The sequence below is a fragment of the Mus caroli genome, unplaced genomic scaffold, assembly GCF_978045245.1.
Source record: "Mus caroli unplaced genomic scaffold, Mus_caroli_1 scaffold_10, whole genome shotgun sequence".
Taxonomy (NCBI): Eukaryota; Metazoa; Chordata; class Mammalia; order Rodentia; family Muridae; genus Mus; species Mus caroli.
In genome coordinates, this window is record NW_028227265.1 from 67,794,003 (window position 1) to 67,816,697 (window position 22,695).

A 22,695-nucleotide genomic window follows, 5' to 3' on the forward strand; every position below is an offset into this window, starting at 1 on the left:
GTTTCCCAGATAACTTTGCAACAGTTCCTCAGAGACAGCACTGTGACATACAATCATATCTCAAGACACACATTCAGCAATGAGGGTAGCTTTTGGGTTTAAATGTATAATCACCAACATTTTGTGCATATGCACAGGAATATGTGTGTGGGAGGAATATGTGTGTGGATTCCACCCTATATTTTTGAAGCAAGGCTTCCCACCACACCAGGCACTCTCCAAGTAGGCGCTTCTGCCCTAGCAAGGTCCAGGGAGCCCTGCATTCTTGCCTCCCTAGCTCTGGGAATGCAATACATGCCACTGTTCATATCTTCTCATGTGGGTACTGGTAATCTAAACTCAGTTCCTCAGGCTTGCATGGCAAGCATCTCACCAAGTCATCTTCCAGCCCCTGTGTACCTTTTCTTTCTTTTTTTTTTTTTTTTGAATACTCAGTTTTTTATTATTTTTTTATATTTTATTTTTTTATTACTTATTTTCCTCAATTACATATCCAATGCTATCCCAAAAGTCCCCGATACCCCCGCCCCCACTTCCCTACACACCCAATCCCATTCCTTTGGCCTGACATTCCCCTGTATTGGGGCATATAAAGTTTGCAAGTCCAATGGGCCTATCTTTCCAGTGATGGCCGACTAGGCCATCTTTTGATACATATGCAGCTAGAGACAAGAGCTCCGGGGTACTGGTTAGTTCATCATGTTATTCCAACTATAGGGTTGCAGATCCCTTTAGCTCCTTGGGTACTTTCTCTAGCTTCTCCATTAGGAGCCCTGTGATCCATCCAATAGCTGACTGTGATCATCCACTTCTGTGTTTGCTAGGCCCCGGCATAGTCTCACAAGAGACAGCTATATCTGGGTCCTTTCAGCAAAATCTTGCTAGTGTATGCAATGGTGTCAGCATTTGGAAGCTGATTATGGGATGGATCCCTGGATATGGCAGTCTCTAGATGATCCATCCTTTCATCACAGCTCCAAACTTTGTCTATATAACTCCTTCTGTCTTAGTCAGGGTTTCTATTCCTGCACAAACATCATGACCAAGAAGCAAGTTGGGGAGGAAAGGGTTTATTTGGCTTACAATTCCATGCTGCTGTTCATCACCAAAGGAAGTCAGGACTGGAACTCAGACAGGTCAGGGAGCAGGAGCTGTTACAGAGGCCATGGAGGGATGTTCTTTACTGGCTTGCCTCCCCTGGCTTGCTCAGCCTACTCCCTTATAGAACCCAAGACTACCAGCCCAGGGATGGTCCCACCCACAAGGGGCCTTTCCCCCTTGATCACTAATTGAGAAAATGCCTTACAGTTGGATCTCATGGAGGCATTTCCTCAACTGAAGCTCCTTTCTCTGTGATAACTCCAGCTGTGTCAAGTTGACACACAAAACCAGCCAGTACAATTGACCCCTTGTCAACTTGACACACAAACACATCACTAGTAAGCCTCAACCCTTACTTTCTTATTCATCCCCAAGATCTAAATAACTTTAAAAATCCCACAGTCTTTACATATTCTTAAAATTTCAATCTCTTTAAAATATCCATCTCTTTTAAAATCCAAAGTCTTTTTACAATTAAAAGTCTCTTAACTGTGGGCTCCACTAAAACAGTTTCTTCCTTCAAGAGGGAAAATATCAGGGCACAGTCAAAATCAAAGCAAAAATCAATCTCCAACCGTCCAACGTCTGGGATCCAACTCACGATCTTCTGGGCTCCTCCAAGGGCTTGGGTCACTTCTCCAGCCATGCCCTTTGTAGCACACACGTCGTCCTCTGGGCTCCAGATGCCTGTACTCCACTGCTGCTGCTGCTCTTGGTGGTCATCTCGTGGTACTGGCATCTCCAAAACACTGCATGACCCCTTCAGTCCTGGGCCTTCAATTACAACTGGGGCTGCACCTTCACCAATGGCCTTCCATGGCCTCTCACAGTGCTGAGCCTGAGCTGCTGTGTGACCCCTTCATGCCTTCAAAACCAGTACCACCTGGGTGACCCTTACACATTACCAAGTCCCACTGCAGAAGGAGTACACCCTTGCCTATCTCTGGAACACAGCCTCTTTGTGCTTTCAGAAAACACTTCCCAGAAGATGTCACCTCAACGATGCTGGTCTCAATCACCGCTAATTTCTTAGCTCCAGCTAACCAGCATCAATAGTCCCAGTAATGCAAAGTTTTTGCTTTAGTAGTTCTGGTATCTTGTTAATCACAGCTGATTCTTCAGCCCCAGCTAACCAGAACTACAAAATCTTCACAATAAAAACAGCAATGGCCCTGAAGAGAGTCTTTAATTTTCCCTCTGAAATTTCACAAACCAGGCCTCCATCTTCTGCACTGTTCTCAGCATTATCTTCCAAGCTCCTACACAACATCTGACAGAGCTCTTAACAACGAATGGATCTTCAAGCCCAAAGTTCCAAAGTCCTTCCATAGTCCTCCCCAAAACATGGTCAGGTTGTAACAGGAATACCCCACTCTGCTGGTACCAATTTGTCTTAGTCAGGGTTTCTATTCCTGCACAAACATCATGACCAAGAAGCAAGTTGGGGAGGAAAGGGTTTATTTGGCTTACACTTCCATGCTGCTGTTCATCACCAAAGGAAGTCAGGACTGGAACTCAGACAGGTCAGGGAGCAGGAGCTGTTACAGAGGCCATGGAGGGATGTTCTTTACTGGCTTGCCTCCCCTGGCTTGCTCAGCCTACTCCCTTATAGAACCCAAGACTACCAGCCCAGGGATGGTCCCACCCACAAGGGGCCTTTCCCCCTTAATCACTAATTGAGAAAATGCCTTACAGTTGGATCTCATGGAGGCATTTCCTCAACTGAAGCTCCTTTCTCTGTGATAACTCCAGCTGTGTCAAGTTGACACACAAAACCAGCCAGTACACCTTCCATGGGTGTTTTGTTCACAAATCTAAGAAGGGGCACAGTGTACACACGTTGGTCTTCATTCTTCTTGAGTTTCATGCGTTTAGCAAATTGTATCTTATATCTTGGGTATCCTAAGTTTTGGGCTAATATCCACTTATCAGTGAATACATATTGTGTGAGTTCCTTTGTGATTGTGTTACCTCACTCAAGATGTTGCCCTCCAGGTCCATCCATTTGCCTAGGAATTTCATAAATTCATTCTTTTTAATAGCTGAGTAGTACTCCATTGTGTAAAAGTACCATATTTTCTGTATCCATTACTCTGTTGAGGGACATCTGGGTTCTTTCCAGCTTCTGGCTATTATAAATAAGGCTGCTATGAACATAGTGGAGCATGTGTCCTTCTTACCGGTTGGAACATCTTCTGGATATATGCCCAGGAGAGGTATTGCTGGATCCTCCAGTAGTACTATATCCAGTTTTCTGAGGAACCGCCAGACTGATTTCCAGAGTGGTTGTACAAGCTTGCAATCCCACCAACAATGGAGGAGTGTTGCTCTTTCTCCACATCCTCGCCAGCATCTGCTGTCACCTGAATTTTTGATCTTAGCCATTCTGACTGGTGTGAGGTGGAATCTCAGGGTTGTTTTGATTTGCATTTCCCTGATGATTAAGGATGTTGAACATTTTTTCAGGTGCTTCTCTGCCATTCGGTATTCCTCAGGTGAGAATTCTTTGTTCAGTTCTGAGCCCCATTTTTAATGCTGTTATTTGATTTTCTGGAGTCCACCTTCTTGAGTTCTTTATATATATTGGATATTAGTACCTTATCTGATTTAGGATAGGTAAAGATCCTTTCCCAATCTGTTGGTGATCTTTTTGTCTTATTGATGGTGTCTTTTGCCTTGCAGAAGCTTTGCAGTTTCATGAGGTCCCACTTGTCAATTCTTGATCTTACAGGACAAGCCATTGCTGTTCTATTCAAGAATTTTTCCCTTGTGCCCATATCTTCAAGGCTTTTCCCCACTTTCTCCTCTATAAGTTTCAGTGTCTCTGGGTTTATGTGAAGTTCCTTGATCCACTTAGATTTGACCTTAGTACAAGGAGATAGGAATAGAACAATTCACATTCTTCTACATGATAACAACCAGTTGTGCCAGCACCATTTGTTGAAAATGCTGTCTTTCTTCCACTGTTTGGTTTTAGCTCCCTTGTCAAAGATCAAGTGACCATAGGTGTGTGGCTTCATTTCTGGGACTTCAATTCTATTCCATTGGTCTACTTGTCTGTGACTATACCAGTACCATGCAATTTTTATCACAATTGCTCTGTAGTAAAGCTTTAGGTCCAGCATGGTGATTCCACCAGAGGTTCTTTTATCCTTGAGAAGAGTTTTTTCCATCCTAGATTTTTTGTTATTCCAGATGAATTTGCAGATTCCACTTTCTAATTCGTTGAAGAATTGAGTTGGAATTTTGATGGGGATTGCATTGAATCTGTAGATTGCTTTTGGCAAGATAGCCATTTTTACAATGTTGATCCTGCCAATCCATGAGCATGGGAGATCTTTCCATCTTCTGAGATCTTCTATAATTTCTTTCTTCAGAGACTTGAAGTTTTTATTATACAGATCTTTCACTTCCTTAGTTAGAGTCATGCCAAGATATTTTATATTATTTGTGACTATTGAGAAGGGTGTTGTTTCCCTAATTTCTTTCTCAGCCTGTTTATTCTTTGTGTAGAGAAAGGCCATTGACTTGTTTGAGTTAATTTTATATCCAGCTACTTCACCGAAGCTGTTTATGAGGTTTAGGAGTTCTCTGGTGGAATTTTTAGGGTCACTTATATATACTATCATATCATCTGCAAAAAAGTGATATTTTGACTTCATCTTTTCCAATTTGTATCCCTTTGATCTCCTTTTGTTATCGACTTGTTCTGGCTAGGACTTCAAGTTCAATGTTGAATAGGTATGGAGAGAGTGGACAGACTTGTCTAGTCCCTGATTTTAGTGGGATTGCTTCCAGCTTCTCACCATTTACTTTGATGTTGGCTACTGGTTTGCTCTAGATTGCATTTATAATGTTTAGGTATGGGCCTTGAATTCCTGATCTTTCCAAGACTTTTATCATGAATGGGTGTTGGATCTTGTCAAATGCTTTTTCCTCATCTAACAAGATGATCATGTGGTTTTTGTCTTTGAGTTTGTTTATATACTGGATTATGTTGATGAATTTCCTTATATTGAACCATCCCTGCATCCCTGGGATGAAACCTACTTGGTCAAGATGAATAATTGTTTTGATGTGGTCTTGGATTCGGTTAGCAAGAACTTTATTGAGGATTTTTGCATCGATATTCATAAGGGATATTGGTCTGAAGTTTTCTATCTTTGTTGGGTCTTTTTGTGGTTTAGGTATCAGAGTAATTGTGGCTTCATAAAATGAGTTGGGTAGAGTACCTTCTGTTTCTATTTTGTGGAATAGTTTGTGAAGAACTGGGATTAGATCTTCTTTGAAGGTCTGATAGAACTCTGCACTAAACCCATCTGGTCCTGGCCTTTTTTTTGGTTGGAAAAATATTAATGACTGCTTCTATTTCTTTGGGGGATATAGGGCTGTTTAGATCATTAACCTGATCTTGATTCAACTTTGATACCTGGTAACTGTCTAGAAACTTCTCCATTTTATCCAGGTTTTCCAGTTTTGTTGAGTATAGCCTTTTGTAGAAGGATCTGATGGTGTTTTGGATTTCTTCAGGATCTGTTGTTATATCTCCTTTTTCATTTCTGATTTTGTTAATTAGAATGCTTTCCCTGTGCCCTCTAGTGAGTCTGGCTAAGGGTTTATCTATCTTGTTGATTTTCTCAAAGAACCAGCTCCTTGATTGGTTGATTCTTTGATTAGTTCTTCTTGTTTCCACTTGGTTGATTTCACCCCTGAGTTTGATTATTTCCTGCTGTCTACTCCTCTTGGGTGAATTTGCTTCCTTTTGTTCTAGAGCTTTTAGGTGTGTTGTCAAGCTGCTAATGTGTGCTCTCTTTAGTTTCTTTTTGGAGGCACTCAGAGCTATGAATTTTCCTCTTAGAAATGCTTTCATTGCGTCCCATAAGTTTGGATATGTTGTGGCTTCATTTTCATTGAACTCTAAAAAGTCCTTAATTTCTTCCTTTCTTCCTTCCTTGACCAAGTTATCATTAAGAAGAGTGTTGTTCAGTTTCCACGTGAATGTTGGCTTTCTATTATTTATTTTCTTATTGAAGATCAGCCTGAGTCCATGTTGATCTAAGGATGCATGGGACAATTTCAATATTTTTGTATCTGTTGAGGCCTATTTTGTGACCAATTATGTGGTCAATTTTGGATAAGGTACCATGAGGTGCTGAGAAGAAGTTATATTCTTTTGTTTTGGGATAGAATATTCTGTAGATATCTGCCAGATCCATTTGATTCCTAACTTCTGTTAGTTTCACTGTGTCCCTGTTTAGTTTCTGTTTCCATGATCTATCAATTGTTGAAAGTGGTGTGTTGAAGTCTCCCACTATTATTGTGTGAGGTACAATGTGTGCTTTGAGCTTTACTAAAGTTTCTTTAATGAATGTGGCTGCCTTTGTATTTGAAGCATAGATATTCAGAATTGATAGTTCCTCTTGGAGGATTTTACCTTTGATGAGTATGAAGTGCCCCTCCCTGTCTTTTTTGATGACTTTGGGTTGGAAATCAATCTTATCAGATATTAGAATGGCTACTCCAGCTTGTTTCTTCATACCATTTGCTTGGAAAATTGTTTTCCAGCCTTTCATTCTGAGGTAGTGTCTATCTTTTTCTCTGAGATGAGTTTCCTGTAAGCAGCAAAATGTTGGGTCTTGTTTGTGTAGCCAGTTTGTTAGTCTATGTCTTTTTATCGGGGAGTTGAGTCCATTGATATTAAGAGATATTAAGGAAAAGTAATTGTTGTTTCCTGTTATTTTTGTTGTTAAAGTTGGCATTCTGTTCTTGTGGCTGTCTTCTTTTAGGTTTGTTGAGGGATTACCTTCTTGTTGTTTCTAGGGCGTGGTTCCTGTCCTTGTATTGGTTTTTTTCTGTTATTATCCTTTGAAGGGCTGGATTCGTGGAGAGATAATATGTGAATTTGGTTTTGTCGTGGAATACTTTGGTTTCTCCATCTATGTTAATTGAGAGTTTGGCTGGGTATAGTAGCCTGGGCTGGAATTTGTGTTCTTTTAGTGTCCGTATAACATCTGTCCAGGAGCTTCTGACTTTCATAGTGTCTGGTGAAAAATCTGGTGTAATTCTGATAGGCTTACCTTTATATGTTACTTGGCCTTTTTCTCTTATTGCTTTTAGTATTCTATCTTTATTTAGTTCATTTGTTGTTCTGATTATTATGTGTCGGGAGGTATTTCTTTTCTGGTCCAGTCTATTTGGAGTTCTGTAGGCTTCTTGTATGTTCATGGGCATCTCTTTCTTTAGATTTGGGAAGTTTTCTTCTATAATTTTGTTGAAGATGTTTGCTGGTACTTTGAGTTGAAAATCTTCATTCTCATCCACTCCTATTATCTGTAGGTTTGGTCTTCTCATTGTGTTCTGGATTTCCTGGATGTTTTGAGTTAGGATCTTTTTGCATTTTCCATTTTCTTTGATTGTTGTGCCAATGTTCTCTATGGAATCTTCTGCACCTGAGATTCTCTCTTCCATCTCTTGTATTCTGTTGCTGATGCTCGCATCTATGGTTCCAGATTTCTTTCCTAGGGTTTCTATCTCCAGTGTTGCCTCATTTTGGGTTTTCTTTATTGTGTCTACTTCCCTTTTAAGTCTAGTATGTTTTTTTTTCATTTCCATCACCTGTTTGGATGTGTTTTCCTGTTTTTCTTTAAAGACTTCTACCTGTTTGGTTGTCTTTTCCTGTTTTTCTTTAAGGACTTCTACCTGTTTGATTGTGTTATTCTGTTTTTCTTTAAGGACTTGTAACACTTTAGCAATGTTCTTCTGTAATTCTTTAAGTGAGTTATTAAAGTCCTTCTTGATGTCCTCTATCATCATCATGAGATATGCTTTTAAATCCAGGTCTAGATTTTCGGGTGTGTTGGGGTGCCCTGGACTGGGCGAAGTGGGAGTGCTGGGTTCTGATAATGGTGAGTGGTCTTGGTTTCTATTAGTAAGATTCTTACGTTTACCTTTCACCATTTGGTAATCTCTGAAGTTAGTTGTTATAGTTGTCGCTGTTTAGAGATTGTCCTTCTGTTAATTCTGATTACTGTCTATCAGCAGACCTGGGAGACAGGCTCTCTCCTCTGAGTTTCAGTGGTTAGAGCACTCTCTGCTGGCAAGATCTCCTCTTACAGGGAAGGTGCACAGATATCTGGTGTTTGGACCTCCTCCTGGCCAAAGAAGAAGGCCCAAAACAGGACCTTTCCCAGATGCTGTGTTGCTTTGGCTGGTCACAGAAGCTGTCAGCTTCTGTGGTGCACACTCTCACTTGTGCAGACTAAGTTCCTAAGTTCGGTGGAGTCCCGGCACCAAGATGGCACTCCCTGCTACTGAGGCAGAGGGCTCCCGTGCAGGGCGGACCACTGTCCTCCGGCTGGGAGGGTGGCCGGATGTCGGTGGCCCGAAAAGGGTGCTGCCTCAGCTGCTCTGTGGCTCCTGCTTGTCCCAGAAGCTGTCTGCTTCTGTGGTGCACACTCTCACCTGTACAGACTAAGTTCCTAAGTTCGGCGGAGTCCCAGAACCAAGATGGCGCTCCCTGCTCCTGAGCCCTGTGTACCTTTTCATTAATGCTGCATTTTAATGTAGTCAACTAAAGAGTTGAATGTGCTCTCATGCTATTTATCCTCAAGACATGTAAACTTTGAATAGACTTGGAGGGGGACTTGGAGTTACAGATAAATGCTACAGTATTTCTGGACAGAACAGATTAATATACAAAATATATTCATTATCCCATATTCGTGAAATCCAATTGCTTTTGACACATTTCTGACAGACTCTGTGTACTATTACTAATCAATTTTATCAGAAGATTTTTACCTTTGATTGATAAAACTTGGGGTTAACCTCATAGATCTTGGCTGGGATATATCTTCTTCCAAAAAGATTTGCCAATACCAAAACCAGCTTTTCCATTACATCTTCAGAAAAACGTTTTGGGCCTGTACAAAAAAAAAGTTCCATGCCATATATGTAAAGAGGGGTTAGGTCAGGTTTTTCACATTTAAATTGCAATGCTTATTTCATAGCAACTATAGACTCACCTTTCCTGCAGTTGCTTCTCATGTCAGCATTTACATCCATACTTATTACCTTCATTAACATCCTTCTCTTTCCAGCTTCAAATTACTCCATGCACAGATTTACATCTCACTCACTCTGGCCCATCTCTCAGGAAATAACCAAATTTATTACAATGTCTCTGTGTTGGTCAGTGTGCTGTGACCAAGAGACACAATGACCACACCAACTCTTATAAAAGAAATCACTTAATTGTGGCTGTTTACAGATTTAGAGGTTTAGTCCATTACCAACATGGCAGGGAGCATGGTGACACTCAGGCAGACATGGTGCTGAAGAAGCAGTTGAGAGTTCTATATCTGAATGATCAGGCAACAAGAAGCGAGAGCCACTGGGCCTGGATTGAGATCTCAAAGCCCCAAAGCCCACCCCAAGTGACATACTTCCTTCAACAATGATACACCTCCTGGTCCCTCTCAAATAGTGCCACTCCTGAATGAACATGCATTCAAATATATGAGCCTGTGGGAGCCATTCCTATTCAGATCACCACTTGATCCTGCTACTGCAACTTGCCAAACTAATGAGGAGCTGCATTAGATCCATCTGTAGTGTTACTACCAGCAAATCTCAGCAGTGTCTTTCCCTGAATACCCCTATGGATTCTGAAATTCCTATAATGTTCTTTAGTAACAATTTAAGAGCTTCATCTGTATTCTTGGGGGCTCCAACACAATCCATGCTTCACCATCACAGCTTCATGAAATGGTCTCTCTGAGCGTCCATGTGGTAACAACCCTGACATACACCAGGCCTCACTCAGCAGCTTGTCTTAGTCTCAGAGGGAGATTTCACAACCCCTTTCTTGTATTCTCTCCTTAAAAGCCAGAATTATGTGACTGAGTTCTACTCCTTGCTAGGGCTGGACCATGCATGGTCCTTTCTTAGAATTACCTTTGCATTAGCTTCCTGCTGCTGCTGGTTCCCTTCAATGTTTACGGTTTTTTGTTTGTTTGTTTTGTTTTGTTTTGTTTTTTTAATTCCTTTCACAAGTTGGGAGCTTAGCAGGGTGGAGTGTTTCTCACTGCTCCCATTATCACATTTAGCATCTGGCTTTTCTTTAAAGTCTTCATTTCCTTGAAAAATGGACTTAGCTCCATTACACTTCCCTGTGCTCCATTTCTCCTCAGACTGAATCTTTTGTCTTTCTCTTTGGGCAGGTTGCTCGTTTCATTATAGATCTGCCTAAGAGTAAGTACAAATAACCACCAGGCACAGTCACTACTCGGTTGCCTTGACACCTCTGCTAGTGTCAGTAATCCAGACCTCTTCAATTTAGCCTCCGGCATATTTTTTGAATAAGAGCAGAAAATTCTTTGCCAAAATATCACAAATGGTCTCCAGGCCACTAATATTCTTCTCTGAAACCTCTTGAGCTGAGCTGTTATAATCTACATTATTCTCAGCACCACTGTCTTTCCTGTTTCTACTACTATGGTCTATTACGCCCCACTTAAAATGTTAAACAACTTTCCTAATCCAAAGTCCACATTCCACCCACAAGCAGAACGATCAGGCTTGTCACAGCAATACCACAGTTCTGGTACTGACTTAAGTCTTGGCTACTGTTTTGTTGTTGCAAAGAGACATCATGTCCATGGCAACTTTTATTTTAAAAAGCATTTAATTGGGGCTGGTTTACATTTTCAAAGGTTTAGTCCATTGTCATTATGGTGAGGAGCATGGTGACACTCAAGAGCACATGACACTGGACATGTAGCTGAAGAGTTCTACATCAGATCCACAGGCAGCAGGAAGGAGAAAGACTCTGGACTTGCCATGGGGTTTTGAAACCTCAAAGCCCTCTCCCCAGTTACACACTTCCAACAACAAGGCTACACCTCCTGATTCTTTCAAATAGTGCCACTCCCTGGGACCAAGTATTGAGCATATGGGGCCCACTCTCATTTAAACCTCTACAGCCTCTCTCATCTATTCAACAACATCTCAGTGCCTAACAACAAAATATACAAAACTAAACCCACAGATAACCTTCCTACACTCAAGCGGAGCCACGGCTCATTTGAGGCACCGAAATCTGACAGCACAAGAATACTATGAGTGCTAAAATGTTGTCATGGTCAGTAACTTGGAATCTAGCATCACACTAGTTATGTTTGAGCAAGAACCAGTCAATTTAACTTCTCTATGCATCGTTTATAAAGTTATCCATTTTAGTTCCCCCTGTCAACAACAATAAACACAACCACACTTCCTGTTGCCTGAAATGACTTCTTTTACACATTTTTGGAGATCAGAACTTTCTGAGTAGCCACAACATGATACATTCTTTTAAAGCATAAAGACTGCAGGTATCATACAAAGTATTTCCATCTGCTAGTGACAGAAGGCAAAGTAAGAGGCACTGAAGTTATTGTTACACACATCATTAAGTACACATATTACAAGAGGGCAATATTTACTTCAGAGATGTTGTGCAAAGAATTTATTTTGAAATGTAGGATTCAAATGTTTTTCTAAACAACAAAAAAAAAACTTTATGGGATTATTTCTAAAAATTTTTGTCCAACATGAGTATATTTAATATGTATAAGTTGACCTAGACCACAAAAGAATTCAATATTAGTTATTGAACTATACTATACAATTATATTCAAAGAAAATGGTATTGCAAATAATGATCACAGATATATTAATAGTGATTATCTGTGAATAGAATTTTGAGTTTTATATATTTAACAATGCTTTCTTATGTCATTACTCAAATGTAATCACATACTATATTTAATTACAAGTAAATGTTTTATAATTATTGTATATCAGTCAATATGTTCTGAACCCTAATGGCAGTGCACTTTCCTCATTACAATTTGCAGTAGTGAAGACATTAAAATGATTGGAACAGAATAAAACCCCTACTAATACTTATTTAACTTCATTTTTACCTTATTTTTTAAGCCTATAGTTTGTCTATAAAAGTGTTGTTCTATTTTTTATCACTGAACTTTTACTTTAAATACACAATAATAAAGCTTTCATACAAAATCATTATTCTTAACTAGTATTCTCTTAAGTAATAGTTGAATAAACATTTACCTGAAATTCTTATTTTCTATAAATCTATCAGGTTTTTTTCCCACCCTGGGAAGATGTGTGTGTGTGTGTGTGTGTGTGTGTGTGTGTGTGTGTAAAATACCTATTACATACATATTGCATAAATATCATGTTATATATTATTTGATATATCCCCATATACTAATTAGGATATATTACTTACATGCTAATAATATGACAATATTACTTCAATGCTACACCTACTCACAGACAGACAACACAGTCCTAAAACTTACCTTCACTTGTTGGCTGACAAAGTTTATGGAAAAGGCCTTTTACAAGAAAACTGACAAACACGAGATTAGAAGGTTCATGGTAATGTAAATGGGTGACAAGGCCAGCAAACCCTGTAGGATTACCTTCTTGATCTATATGCCCCTAAAGAACAAACATAATTTGTTAGCTTGGCTGAACTCAAAGAACTAACAACAAGTCAACTATTCATTGTCAGTTTAAAATAGTCCAAATAGTCCATAATATTAATAAGATTATAACTATTGGCCAACTTTAATAATTATATGAATTACAAGTGATGTCTTCTGAAGATTACAACAATGCAATATGGTTAAAAACCCCACAATCTAGGGCTGGAGAGATGGCTCCCCGTGAGGGGCACATTCTGCTCTTTCAGAGACCCTGAACTCAGTTTCCCAGAATCCACATAGAGCTTCTTAGTTAGTTGTAACTCCAGTTTCAGGCTTCTCATACCTTCTTATATATACAGGCACACACACACAAACACACACACACACACACACACATACAAACTTTAAAAAATAGATGTTAAAAAAATCAAAGTTCTGCTACTTTAAAAACAAATCTTGATAGCAGCAAATCTATTACACACAAACAGAGGGTGAGGAGGGAGAACGAAAGGCAGGGTTGGTTCGTACCTCTTTCACCAGGAACTGCAAAGAATATAAGAAGTAAAGCTTTAACATGTCTATGGCTCGGGGTTGTTTGAAGGATAACAATGAATGCTTCAGCACTGACAGTGCCTACAAAAAAAAAGCATTTTAATTTAGCAACACTGAGTGAATGAAATGTCTTTAAAAGAAATAATACAGGCTTAGTTACATGTCATACATACAAAAACACAAACACTATATTATCTTAAATATACATATGTGTATATATGTGTATATATATATATATATATGAATTATAAGATCTATACCTCTAAAGAACAATGAAACATTGTGAGTGCTTCCTTTTATCACTCTACTCTTTCAAATGTTGTCTCCCCTGTCTACAGCACACAAGGAAAAAGGGATGTCCTTAAAGGCTCCTTTTGGTTCCCAACTATATAGAATATGAATAATACCATAAAACACAGCAGCCATACACAAATTTCAGTTAGATTTAGTACAATTTCCTTTATTCTACAGCAGTCCTCTAACCCAGCTCATATTTTCTTAAACACACACAAAAGAGCACCATGGCAGTTTGAATGAAAATGAACTCACAGGCTCATATGCTTGGATGCTCACTCCCCAGTGCATGGAACTGCTTGGGAAGACTGAGGAGATGTAAGCTCCGAGTTTGTAAAAGCCCATGACAATCACAGTTAGCCCTCTGTCTCTACCCCATGATACTGTCTCAAGATGTGAGCTCTCAGCCACTACTCCAGCACCATGCCTGCCTTCCTGCTGCCCTGCTTCTGCCATGATGGTCATTGACTTTAAAGACCCCAGCAAACTACTGTTCCTTCTGTGAGCTGTCTTCATCATGGTCCTATAACATTGATTGAAAAGTGACTAAGACAAAACTGTCTTCAAACAATATGAGCATAAAAGACATTCCAGTTTCAGAGCTTGTAGTGAGCAAGTTATGGGGAGTGGGTGTGGGAGGAAGCTAGATATACTATTTTGTATTAGCAATATTACTCAAAAAGGAGTAGAAGGAGTCTGGTTGAAGCCAAAAGAGTGCTTCATTTCAAGTGTCAAGCAGCACTGAGTGTGTGTGGTGTTCAACTTCTCTCTAAACTACTTGTGAGATCAGAATAAATGCAAATATTCTTAGCCTCACTCAAATGCAAACCTGTCTGCTCTAGGTTGGAGAGTTTGTAGAATACAGGAAGAATCACAGCTGTCCTTTTAAAAACAACATACAAAACAAGAAAGAACTATTTCTTTGGTTATATTGTCCATACAAGTGTTGGGGGTGGAGAGAGTACGGGGCGGGGATGGGGATGGGGGGAGAAAAGGTGTGAGCTCTCCAACTCCTTGATAGTAGGTTATGGAAGATACCACACCCTTCTCCATGTGTGCTGAAATCAGAGGAGGCAGCAATTGGAAAACAACAAAGAACCAAGAGAGTGTTTGGGGATAGGAACTAACTGTGTAGTTCACTGTGTCCACAGACCTTGAAATTAACATTGTACTAGCATGATGTATTTGTATTTTCACTGCTATCACAAAATACCTGAGGAGAGCAACTTAAATGAGGAACAATTTATTTGTGGCACATGGTTTTAAAAGTAGACTGCCTGGTTTGGCCTCAGTGTGAGAGGATGAGCTTAGTCCTGCTCTGGCTGGATGACCCAGGGCAGGGTGGCACCCAAAGGGTCTTCCCCTTTGGTGTAGGGGGTAATGGGAGGAAGGATTTGTAAGCATGGGATTGGGAGGCTGTAATTGGGATGTAAAGTGAATAAAGAAACTAATGAAGAAAAAGAAGCAGTTTCAATGCATAGCTTGCCTAGCTCCATTACACTAGGTCTGCAGTGATGAGGCTGCCCCAGTCACAGCAAGCCTGCATTAAAAAGTACCCTCTTTCTTCCACTGCTGTTCTGCATGCTAATTTTCCCTGGGGAGGGCTCTATGGATGCTCTCAGAAGTAAAATATAATTAGAATCTATGACAGTGTTCCTAAATAACAGAGTTGATCCAGACACAGTGGCGCGTGCTTGTAATCCCAGCACACTGAGGAGGTAGAGGCAAGAGAATCAGGAGTATAAAGTCACCCTTCACTCAGAAGTGAGTTCAAAGCCAGCCTGGACTACATGAGACCCTGCCTCAAACAATGTCAATAAAATAAACAGAGTTGATATTATAAAGGTCTAAATTAGTAATCCAAAAGACAAGTGTTATGTTCTCTCATAATTAAAAAACATAATGGAGGAGAAAAGGAAATGGGGCTTTATACATATATGTGTATGTGTGTGTATGTGTATACGCATATGTATATATATATATATATATATATATATATATACACACACATATATGTATGTGTATGTATGTACTTACTGAAACTGAATAAAATGAGGTAATTGACAAAAATAAAATTTAAGAGCTTTTTAGTTCAACAACTGCTTGAACATAGCTACGAAAAGGTTACATATATTCTCCACGGGGGACCCATCATGTGTACAGGTCAGAAGTGGAGAGCACATGTAACCTCCTCACTGTAAAAACAACTTGCATAGCAAGACAGAACTGTATCATCACAAAACAGCTAAGTAGTCATGTTTAAATTACTTTTCAGAAGGTAGAGCTTGGGGGAAAATTTTGAAATAAGCAAAAACAAAAGGCTCATATTAGTATGTGGGCAAGAAAAAAAAAACAGTGAAATTAACTGTATGAGGAATGGGATTTCCTAATTGCCCTAGCTAGGAGATGGAACAAATGTGTTCTAGGCAACCCCAGTCCTAAGAGCTAAGTGCTAGTCAGAGCAGCACAATACGTGCTTTCTCTCATTGAGTCTCTAGATTTAAACATGTACGTATGTGAAGGTTAAAGAGAGAGTGTTTGCAATGAGGACGGAGACCAGTGCTAGGAAATTGAGAAATACAACAGAGAAATGGAGAGAGTGTGTGGTCAAAGCATATGACACACAGTCATGACACACCATGAAAAAAGAATACAGTTAAAAAGCGCAGTCTGAAGAGTTTATGCCCACACTCTAAAGTCGGCACAAGTAAACAGAGGCTTCATATCATGTTTCTCAAATAGCCCAAAGCACAGAAAATGAACCTTCCAATTAAGTATCTGAAAAATAGCAAGGGGTCAGAGAGATAGCTCAGCGGGTGAAGGGGCTTGTGTACAAGCCCAGAGATGAGAATTCAATCCCATGAATCCTTGTAAAAGTTGCCTTCTGAACTGCATGTGTGCTCTCTGACACTTGTGTGACAGTTATATGTACACAATCATAAATATACTATAAAAATAAGTAAAATGTTTTATTTTATAAGTAAATAATGAGTGAAATAAAATATTCTATAATATTAAGCTACTCTTAAATAAGTCTTATTAGAAGATGTACTTAAAAACCAGAAACCAAACTAATATAGTGGCTCAGTGGGTAAAGGCACTTGTCACCAAGATGTACAATCAGAGTTTAATATCCAGGAAGTGAAGAATTTCTCAAAACAATGCTTTGCAAAACCAGCAGACCCATTAGAAATATCCAGAAATTTTCACTCCAGTAGGCAGTCTGATTAAATTGGTTATAATTCATATATAGAATTAGGAAGAACAGGTCCTGATGTCGTCTGAATGTGGTCCCTAGATCATCCTGAAATCTACTCTCCATGTTGGCTAGCATATTGAGGTCTGGGACTTAAGGGAGTGAATAGAAATCAAAGGAGGGCTCCCTTGTTGGAATCCTCATGATTTTACAAGAGTAACAGAATGGGGGCGGGGAAGGGGGACAAGCCTGCCTGCATGTTTCCTGTTTAGCATGTAATGTTTTGTGACTCGGGGCACTTCAAACAAAATGAACTTCAGTAGTTGCCACCCTTCAGCATTAAACCTCCAGAATCATGAAGCAAAACAGACCTCTCTTCATAATTCACTCCACCTGTGGTATTACATTACAACCGAGAGAAAATGAACACAAGTCCTTGTTCCTAAAGTGGAAATCAAATCATCTAATTGCAAGATTCCAATTCATGGTCTCAGACTCTCTGACCCCAAAGCATCAAGACAGTGTTCTGATTATTTTTTTTTATGTCCGTTGCCTTATAAAATGAGCAATTATACCTTGGAAAAATGTCTGAAAAACAAGAACAGCAAAATAATAATCATGTGACCATCAGGTGGAACCAGGCATGAGACCTTTTTGTTTTATTTTGTTTTGTTTCATTTTTCAGTTTTCTATATTTTCTAAACACTCTTAATGAATTTGGATTTTGTCTTATAAAAAAAAACCTGTTACTTTACAATTATTAAAAAAATCATTCTTGTTTCTGAAAGGTAGAAGCAGATTACAGCTAGAGTCCTTTGGTACAGCATAATGGTGCCTATCATACCGAAGAGACTGGTCACGGGCAAACCTTTGTGCCCACCAAGTCATACACTTTGTCTGATCATGGAAACAGACAAAATTTGTCACTCTGCTCCCCAGCTTCCTCCCCCCCTCTCTAGAGGACACCAAAGGCATGGCAAGCCAAATAACAACACAGCAGAGCTGATTTCAGCCAAGCCAGCAGTGAAAACCAAGGCCCAAGCAGGGGACACAGCACCTTTGCCTTGCCATCCTCTAGGTCATCCGCCTTGGAAGCCAGCAACATGAGTCTTAGGATGAGTGAAATACTGAGGGGAAACTGCCCTCTAAGTTCAGGAACTTTGGATTTTATGAGTTTTCCTATTTTGGGCAGTGGAATATCAAAGAAGTAGACATCACCCAACAGGTCTTGCCCTCGTCTTCCAGCCCGACCAGACATCTGGAAATATAGCAGAATCATGGTGTGAGAATCACCTAAGGGGGTGTGAAGAGATTAAGCCTTTTACATTGCTTTTGAGCAAGTATGCTGCATATAAAGGTTAACTAAAGGCTAACCTATTTCAAATCTGAGAAACTGACCACATCTGAAGCAGAGCTATTTTAAATAATGTGTCTATTAGCCCACGCATCATTAATCAAACCACATATTTGTATAATACTATACAGAATTACACATATTTATAAAATCATATATCTAATGCTATGGATATATTATATACTGTATAATATATATAATTGCCACTTTCTGGCAATTGATATAATATTCTATCTATGATATATCATATATGCTATAACATTATATGATATAACAGTATATGATAATGTATTATTATTAATAATAATTATACATGTTATATATAATTTGAAAGTTAGGGGATATATTCTAAATTTGAGGCTGACTGCAGAAATATTGACAGAACACTATATGCAGGAAGGTAAACCATATGCAGACAAACTTGGCTATTTGCAGAACAGAATAGAACAAGGAGTCCAAAGCAAGCAAAATGCTTAATATTCAAGATCAAGACTTTGTAGTGAATGTGTGGGGAGCTGAGGAGGTCCTGGGAGGAATGAACAAAGTCCTATATGAATGTATACCATTGATGTGGGAAAAAATATGACAAGGACTCAATGTCTCAGCCCCACGGGAATGGCAAAGCTCTCTTTATTCCATAAGAGGGATTGAAAATCATTCCTCTTTATGTTTGGATGTTGATAGTGTGTTCAGAAACATTCTACTGTAGCTTTCTCCTTCCAGATAATTATGCCTGTAGACTGCTCTCCTAAAGAGCATGCTCATAAGATCAGTTAAACTTGCCTCCTTATTCAGCTATATGCAATAATCCTACTTCCCTGAAAAACTGTCTATAATAAAAACACTGTGCTGCCAAGTTATATAGTTTCGCCATCAGAAAGGCAAGTCTTCCTGATCCCGGCTCTTCAATGTGTTTGTGTATCTGTCCTTTCTTACTACATGCTGCCCTAGTTAGGTCAGTCCCTGGAGCTGGGCAAAGTATGTCAATAATGGGTGTACAGCTTGTAGAGCAACCAGGGACCATGGAAAGTGGTTTGGAAACGGTGTGTATCACGAGTCAAGAAAAGCATTAAAGATGGATCTACACTAGAAAAGCCATGCTCAGTTGTTGTAAAAGTACATGTTTCTCAATCATCTTTGATATGGATTCTCTTTTGAAAATCACTCTCTTTAGTTTGGGTGACTGCTGTGGGGTAGAGATGGTCAACCAGATAGGAGAGATTAGATAACAAATCCAAGATTGCACACATCCCAGCAGCACTCAAATAATCTCACAGCCCTGTGCTTCCTCCATTCCAGACAGGCCCTTACAACGCTCTGCCAGAAACTGTGGCATGTTAGAAATTAGTTACAAAGTAACGTTTTTTACTATTCATGGCTATATAGTATTAATATATTGAGTTACTATAGATTATAATACCTGTCTGTAATTTAAAGCATCCAGATAGACTGAGTTTTGTGCAAAAACCACAGATTTACAAGGCATGTTGATTCCCAAAGCGAGTGTTCCAGTAGCTGTCACCACCTAAAAAGAAATAAAACAGTGGGTCCTCACACTGGCATTTTTGTAGAATGCCAATATTTCCATGTGATTGCTCAAACTGTATTAAGATACCAATTAAATTACAGTGGGAAAACTAGAGGACAAAATACATATTGTTTCTCCCTATTTTGTAAACACAAACAGCAAATTCTTTAACTGAGTCCATTATAATACTAGTTTGCAAGAAATATATATTTAATTACACTTAATATACATTTATATGCATATGCATATATACATATATATACATACACATACACATGCCGGGAGCCATGGCTGAAATTTTCTAGCTTACATAAACAATCCTGAGAGAACATTCGTGGTCAATAACAGTAAGAATGTTTGTGGGTAGAGAGGACACTGTGACCTTTGGTTCCAGGAGCTGAAGATTGCCACCTGACCTTCAGAGAGCCTCTGGGCTCTTTCCCCCTCCCTCGGTGCCTCCTTTTTTCTTTCTTATAGTGCCACTCCTGAATAAAGTTTTTCAGAGCTTGATCAGGAAACTGACTTGCTCTCATTCTTCATGTTTCTTGTCCCTCCCACTCTCACTCCCTTGCCCTCTGATTATCCCTGCAGGTTGGGGCAAACTGGTGCCCACCGTGTGGCTCTGAGTTTGGGGACTGAGAGAGACCACTCTTCAGTGTGGGTCGTCGCTTCGTCAAGAGGTGAGTGAAGACCCACACTGAACCACCACTTCGTCAGGAAGTGAGTGAAGATCCGCACAGAAATCGCCAGTGTCACCCGCACTGTGAGACTGATCCAAGAAAGGTAGGAAGAGTGGCTAGACGATGGGACAAGCATTAAGTAAACATGAATTGTTTTCAAGGAATCCCTCAAGACACAAGGAACACAGGTTAAGAAAATTTGTTCACAGCCAAGAGCTGCTCCAGGTGAAAGGAATAGGGTTTAAAATAAAATAAAATAAAATAAAAAGAGTAAAAAACAAGACAACAAGAACAAAAAAACACAGATGTTGGAAAAAGTCTTAGCTCAAGTACATTTATGTTGCTCTTAATTCCCAGAAGTAGGAATGGTAAATATATAAATGAAAGAATTAGACAAGTAATTAGAGGAGTAATTGGGAAAGTTAGAAAAGTAGGGCACTGGGGAGAAACTATCAGTAGCTACCACTGTGCCTCCTCTCCCTTCTCTGTCAGAATTCCCAGAAGGAGGAGATAAAGAGTTAGACTTTGAACATGAGAGAGAGAATAGGGAGACTGCTTTCGTTGGGGAGGCAGAAATCCGGCCTCAGTAGGGCCACAAGCCTCTCCGGTCAGAAAAGCGCCGGGGTAGCTAGGGCGCAGGGTCGGCTGACACTCGCCAGCTACCCACAACACCCGCCACAGGATCTTAAGACTTCTGGTGAGTGGAACACAGCTTCTGCTCCAATCCAATTGCGCGCGGGACCTGAGACTGCATTAGTTAGGGAAGCAGAAAAACGGCCTGAGTAGGACCACAGGCCACTTCCGGCCGGACCAACACCAGGGTAGCTAGAGCGCAGGGTCGGCTGACACCCGCCAGCTACGCACGAGCCCCGCCACAGGATTTTGAGACTGCTGGTGAGTGGAACACAGCTTCTGCTCCAGTACAATCACACGGGACCTGAGACTGCTTTGGTTGGGGAGGCAGAAATCCGGCCTCAGTAGGGCCACAAGCCTCTCCGGTCAGAAAAGCACCGGGATAGCTAGAGCGCAGGGTCGGCTGACACCCGCCAGCTACCCACAACCCCGGCCACAGGATTTTGAGACTGCTGGTGAGTGGAACACAGCTTCTGCTCCAATCTTTAAACAGTGACAACGACAACAACTAACCCCAGACATTACCAGATGGCGAAAGGTAAACGTAATAATCTTACTAACAAAAACCAAGACCACTCACCATCATCAGAACCCAGCACTCCCACTTCGCCCAGTCCAGGGCACCCAACACACCGGAAAAGCTAGACACGGATCTAAAAGCATATCTCATGATGATGGTAGAGGACTTCAAGAAGGACTTTAATAACACACTTAAAGAAATACAAAGGAACACTGATAAACAGGTAGAAGACATTAAAGAGGAAGCACAAAAATCCCTTAAAGAATTGCAGGAGAACACTGCTAAAGAGTTACAAATCCTTAGAGAAAAACAGGATAACATAATCAAACGGGTAGAAGTCCTTAGAGAAAAACAGGAAAACACATCCAAACAGATGATGGAATTGAACAAAACCATACTAGACCTAAAAAGGAAAGTAGACACAATAAAGAAAACCCAAAATGAGGCAACACTGGAGATAGAAATCTGGAACCATAGATACGAGCATCAGCAACAGAATACAAGAGATGGAAGAGAGAATCTCAGGTGCAGAAGATTCCATAGAGAACATCGGCACAACAATCAAGGAAAATGTAAAATGCAAAAAGATCCTAACTCAAAACATCCAAGAAATCCAGGACACAATGAGAAGACCAAACCTATGGATAATAGGAGTGGATGAGAATGAAGATTTTCAACTCAAAGGACCAGCAAACATCTTCAACAAAATTATAGAAGAAAACTTCCCAAATCTAAAGAAAGAGATGCCCATGAACATACAAGAAGCCTACAGAACTCCAAATAGACTGGACCAGAAAAGAAATACCTCCCGACACATAATAATCAGAACAACAAATGCTCTAAATAAAGACAGAATACTAAAAGCAGTAAGAGAAAAAGGCCAAGTAACATATAAAGGCAAGCCTATCAGAATTACACCAGATTTCTCACCAGAGACTATGAAAGCCAGAAGATCCTGGATGGATGTTATACTGACACTAAAAGAACACAAACTCCAGCCCAGGCTACTATACCCAGCCAAACTCTCAATTAACATAGATGGAGAAACCAAAGTATTCCACGACAAAACCAAATTCACACATTATCTCTCCACGAATCCAGCCCTTCAAAGGATAATAACAGAAAAAAACCAATACAAGGACGGGAACCACGCCCTAGAAAAAACAAGAAGGTAAAACCTCAACAAACCTAAAAGAAGACAGCCACAAGAACAGAATGCCAACTTTAACAACAAAAATAACAGGAAACAACAATTACTTTTCCTTAATATCTCTTAATATCAATGGACTCAACTCCCCGATAAAAAGACATAGACTAACAAACTGGCTACACAAAC

At 40.0% G+C, this 22,695-nt stretch overlaps 1 protein-coding gene across 2 annotated transcripts in view; it reads right to left on the reverse strand.

Annotated features, from left to right (window-relative positions):
- Positions 1–22,695, reverse strand: part of LOC110300352 (putative ATP-dependent RNA helicase DDX60) — a 130,769-nt gene that overhangs the window by 22,555 nt on the left and 85,519 nt on the right. Inside the window, exons 29-33 of one of the 2 annotated variants that reach the window (XM_021170508.3) lie at positions 19,419–19,523; positions 17,702–17,902; positions 13,131–13,235; positions 12,474–12,615; positions 8,902–9,023 (exon numbers count right to left, since the gene is read on the reverse strand). In XM_021170508.3, coding sequence (XP_021026167.1) covers positions 8,902–9,023; positions 12,474–12,615; positions 13,131–13,235; positions 17,702–17,902; positions 19,419–19,523 — 675 coding nt within the window. The remainder of the gene's footprint in view (positions 1–8,901; positions 9,024–12,473; positions 12,616–13,130; positions 13,236–17,701; positions 17,903–19,418; positions 19,524–22,695) is intronic. The other variant, XM_029480658.2, reaches the window with a different exon arrangement.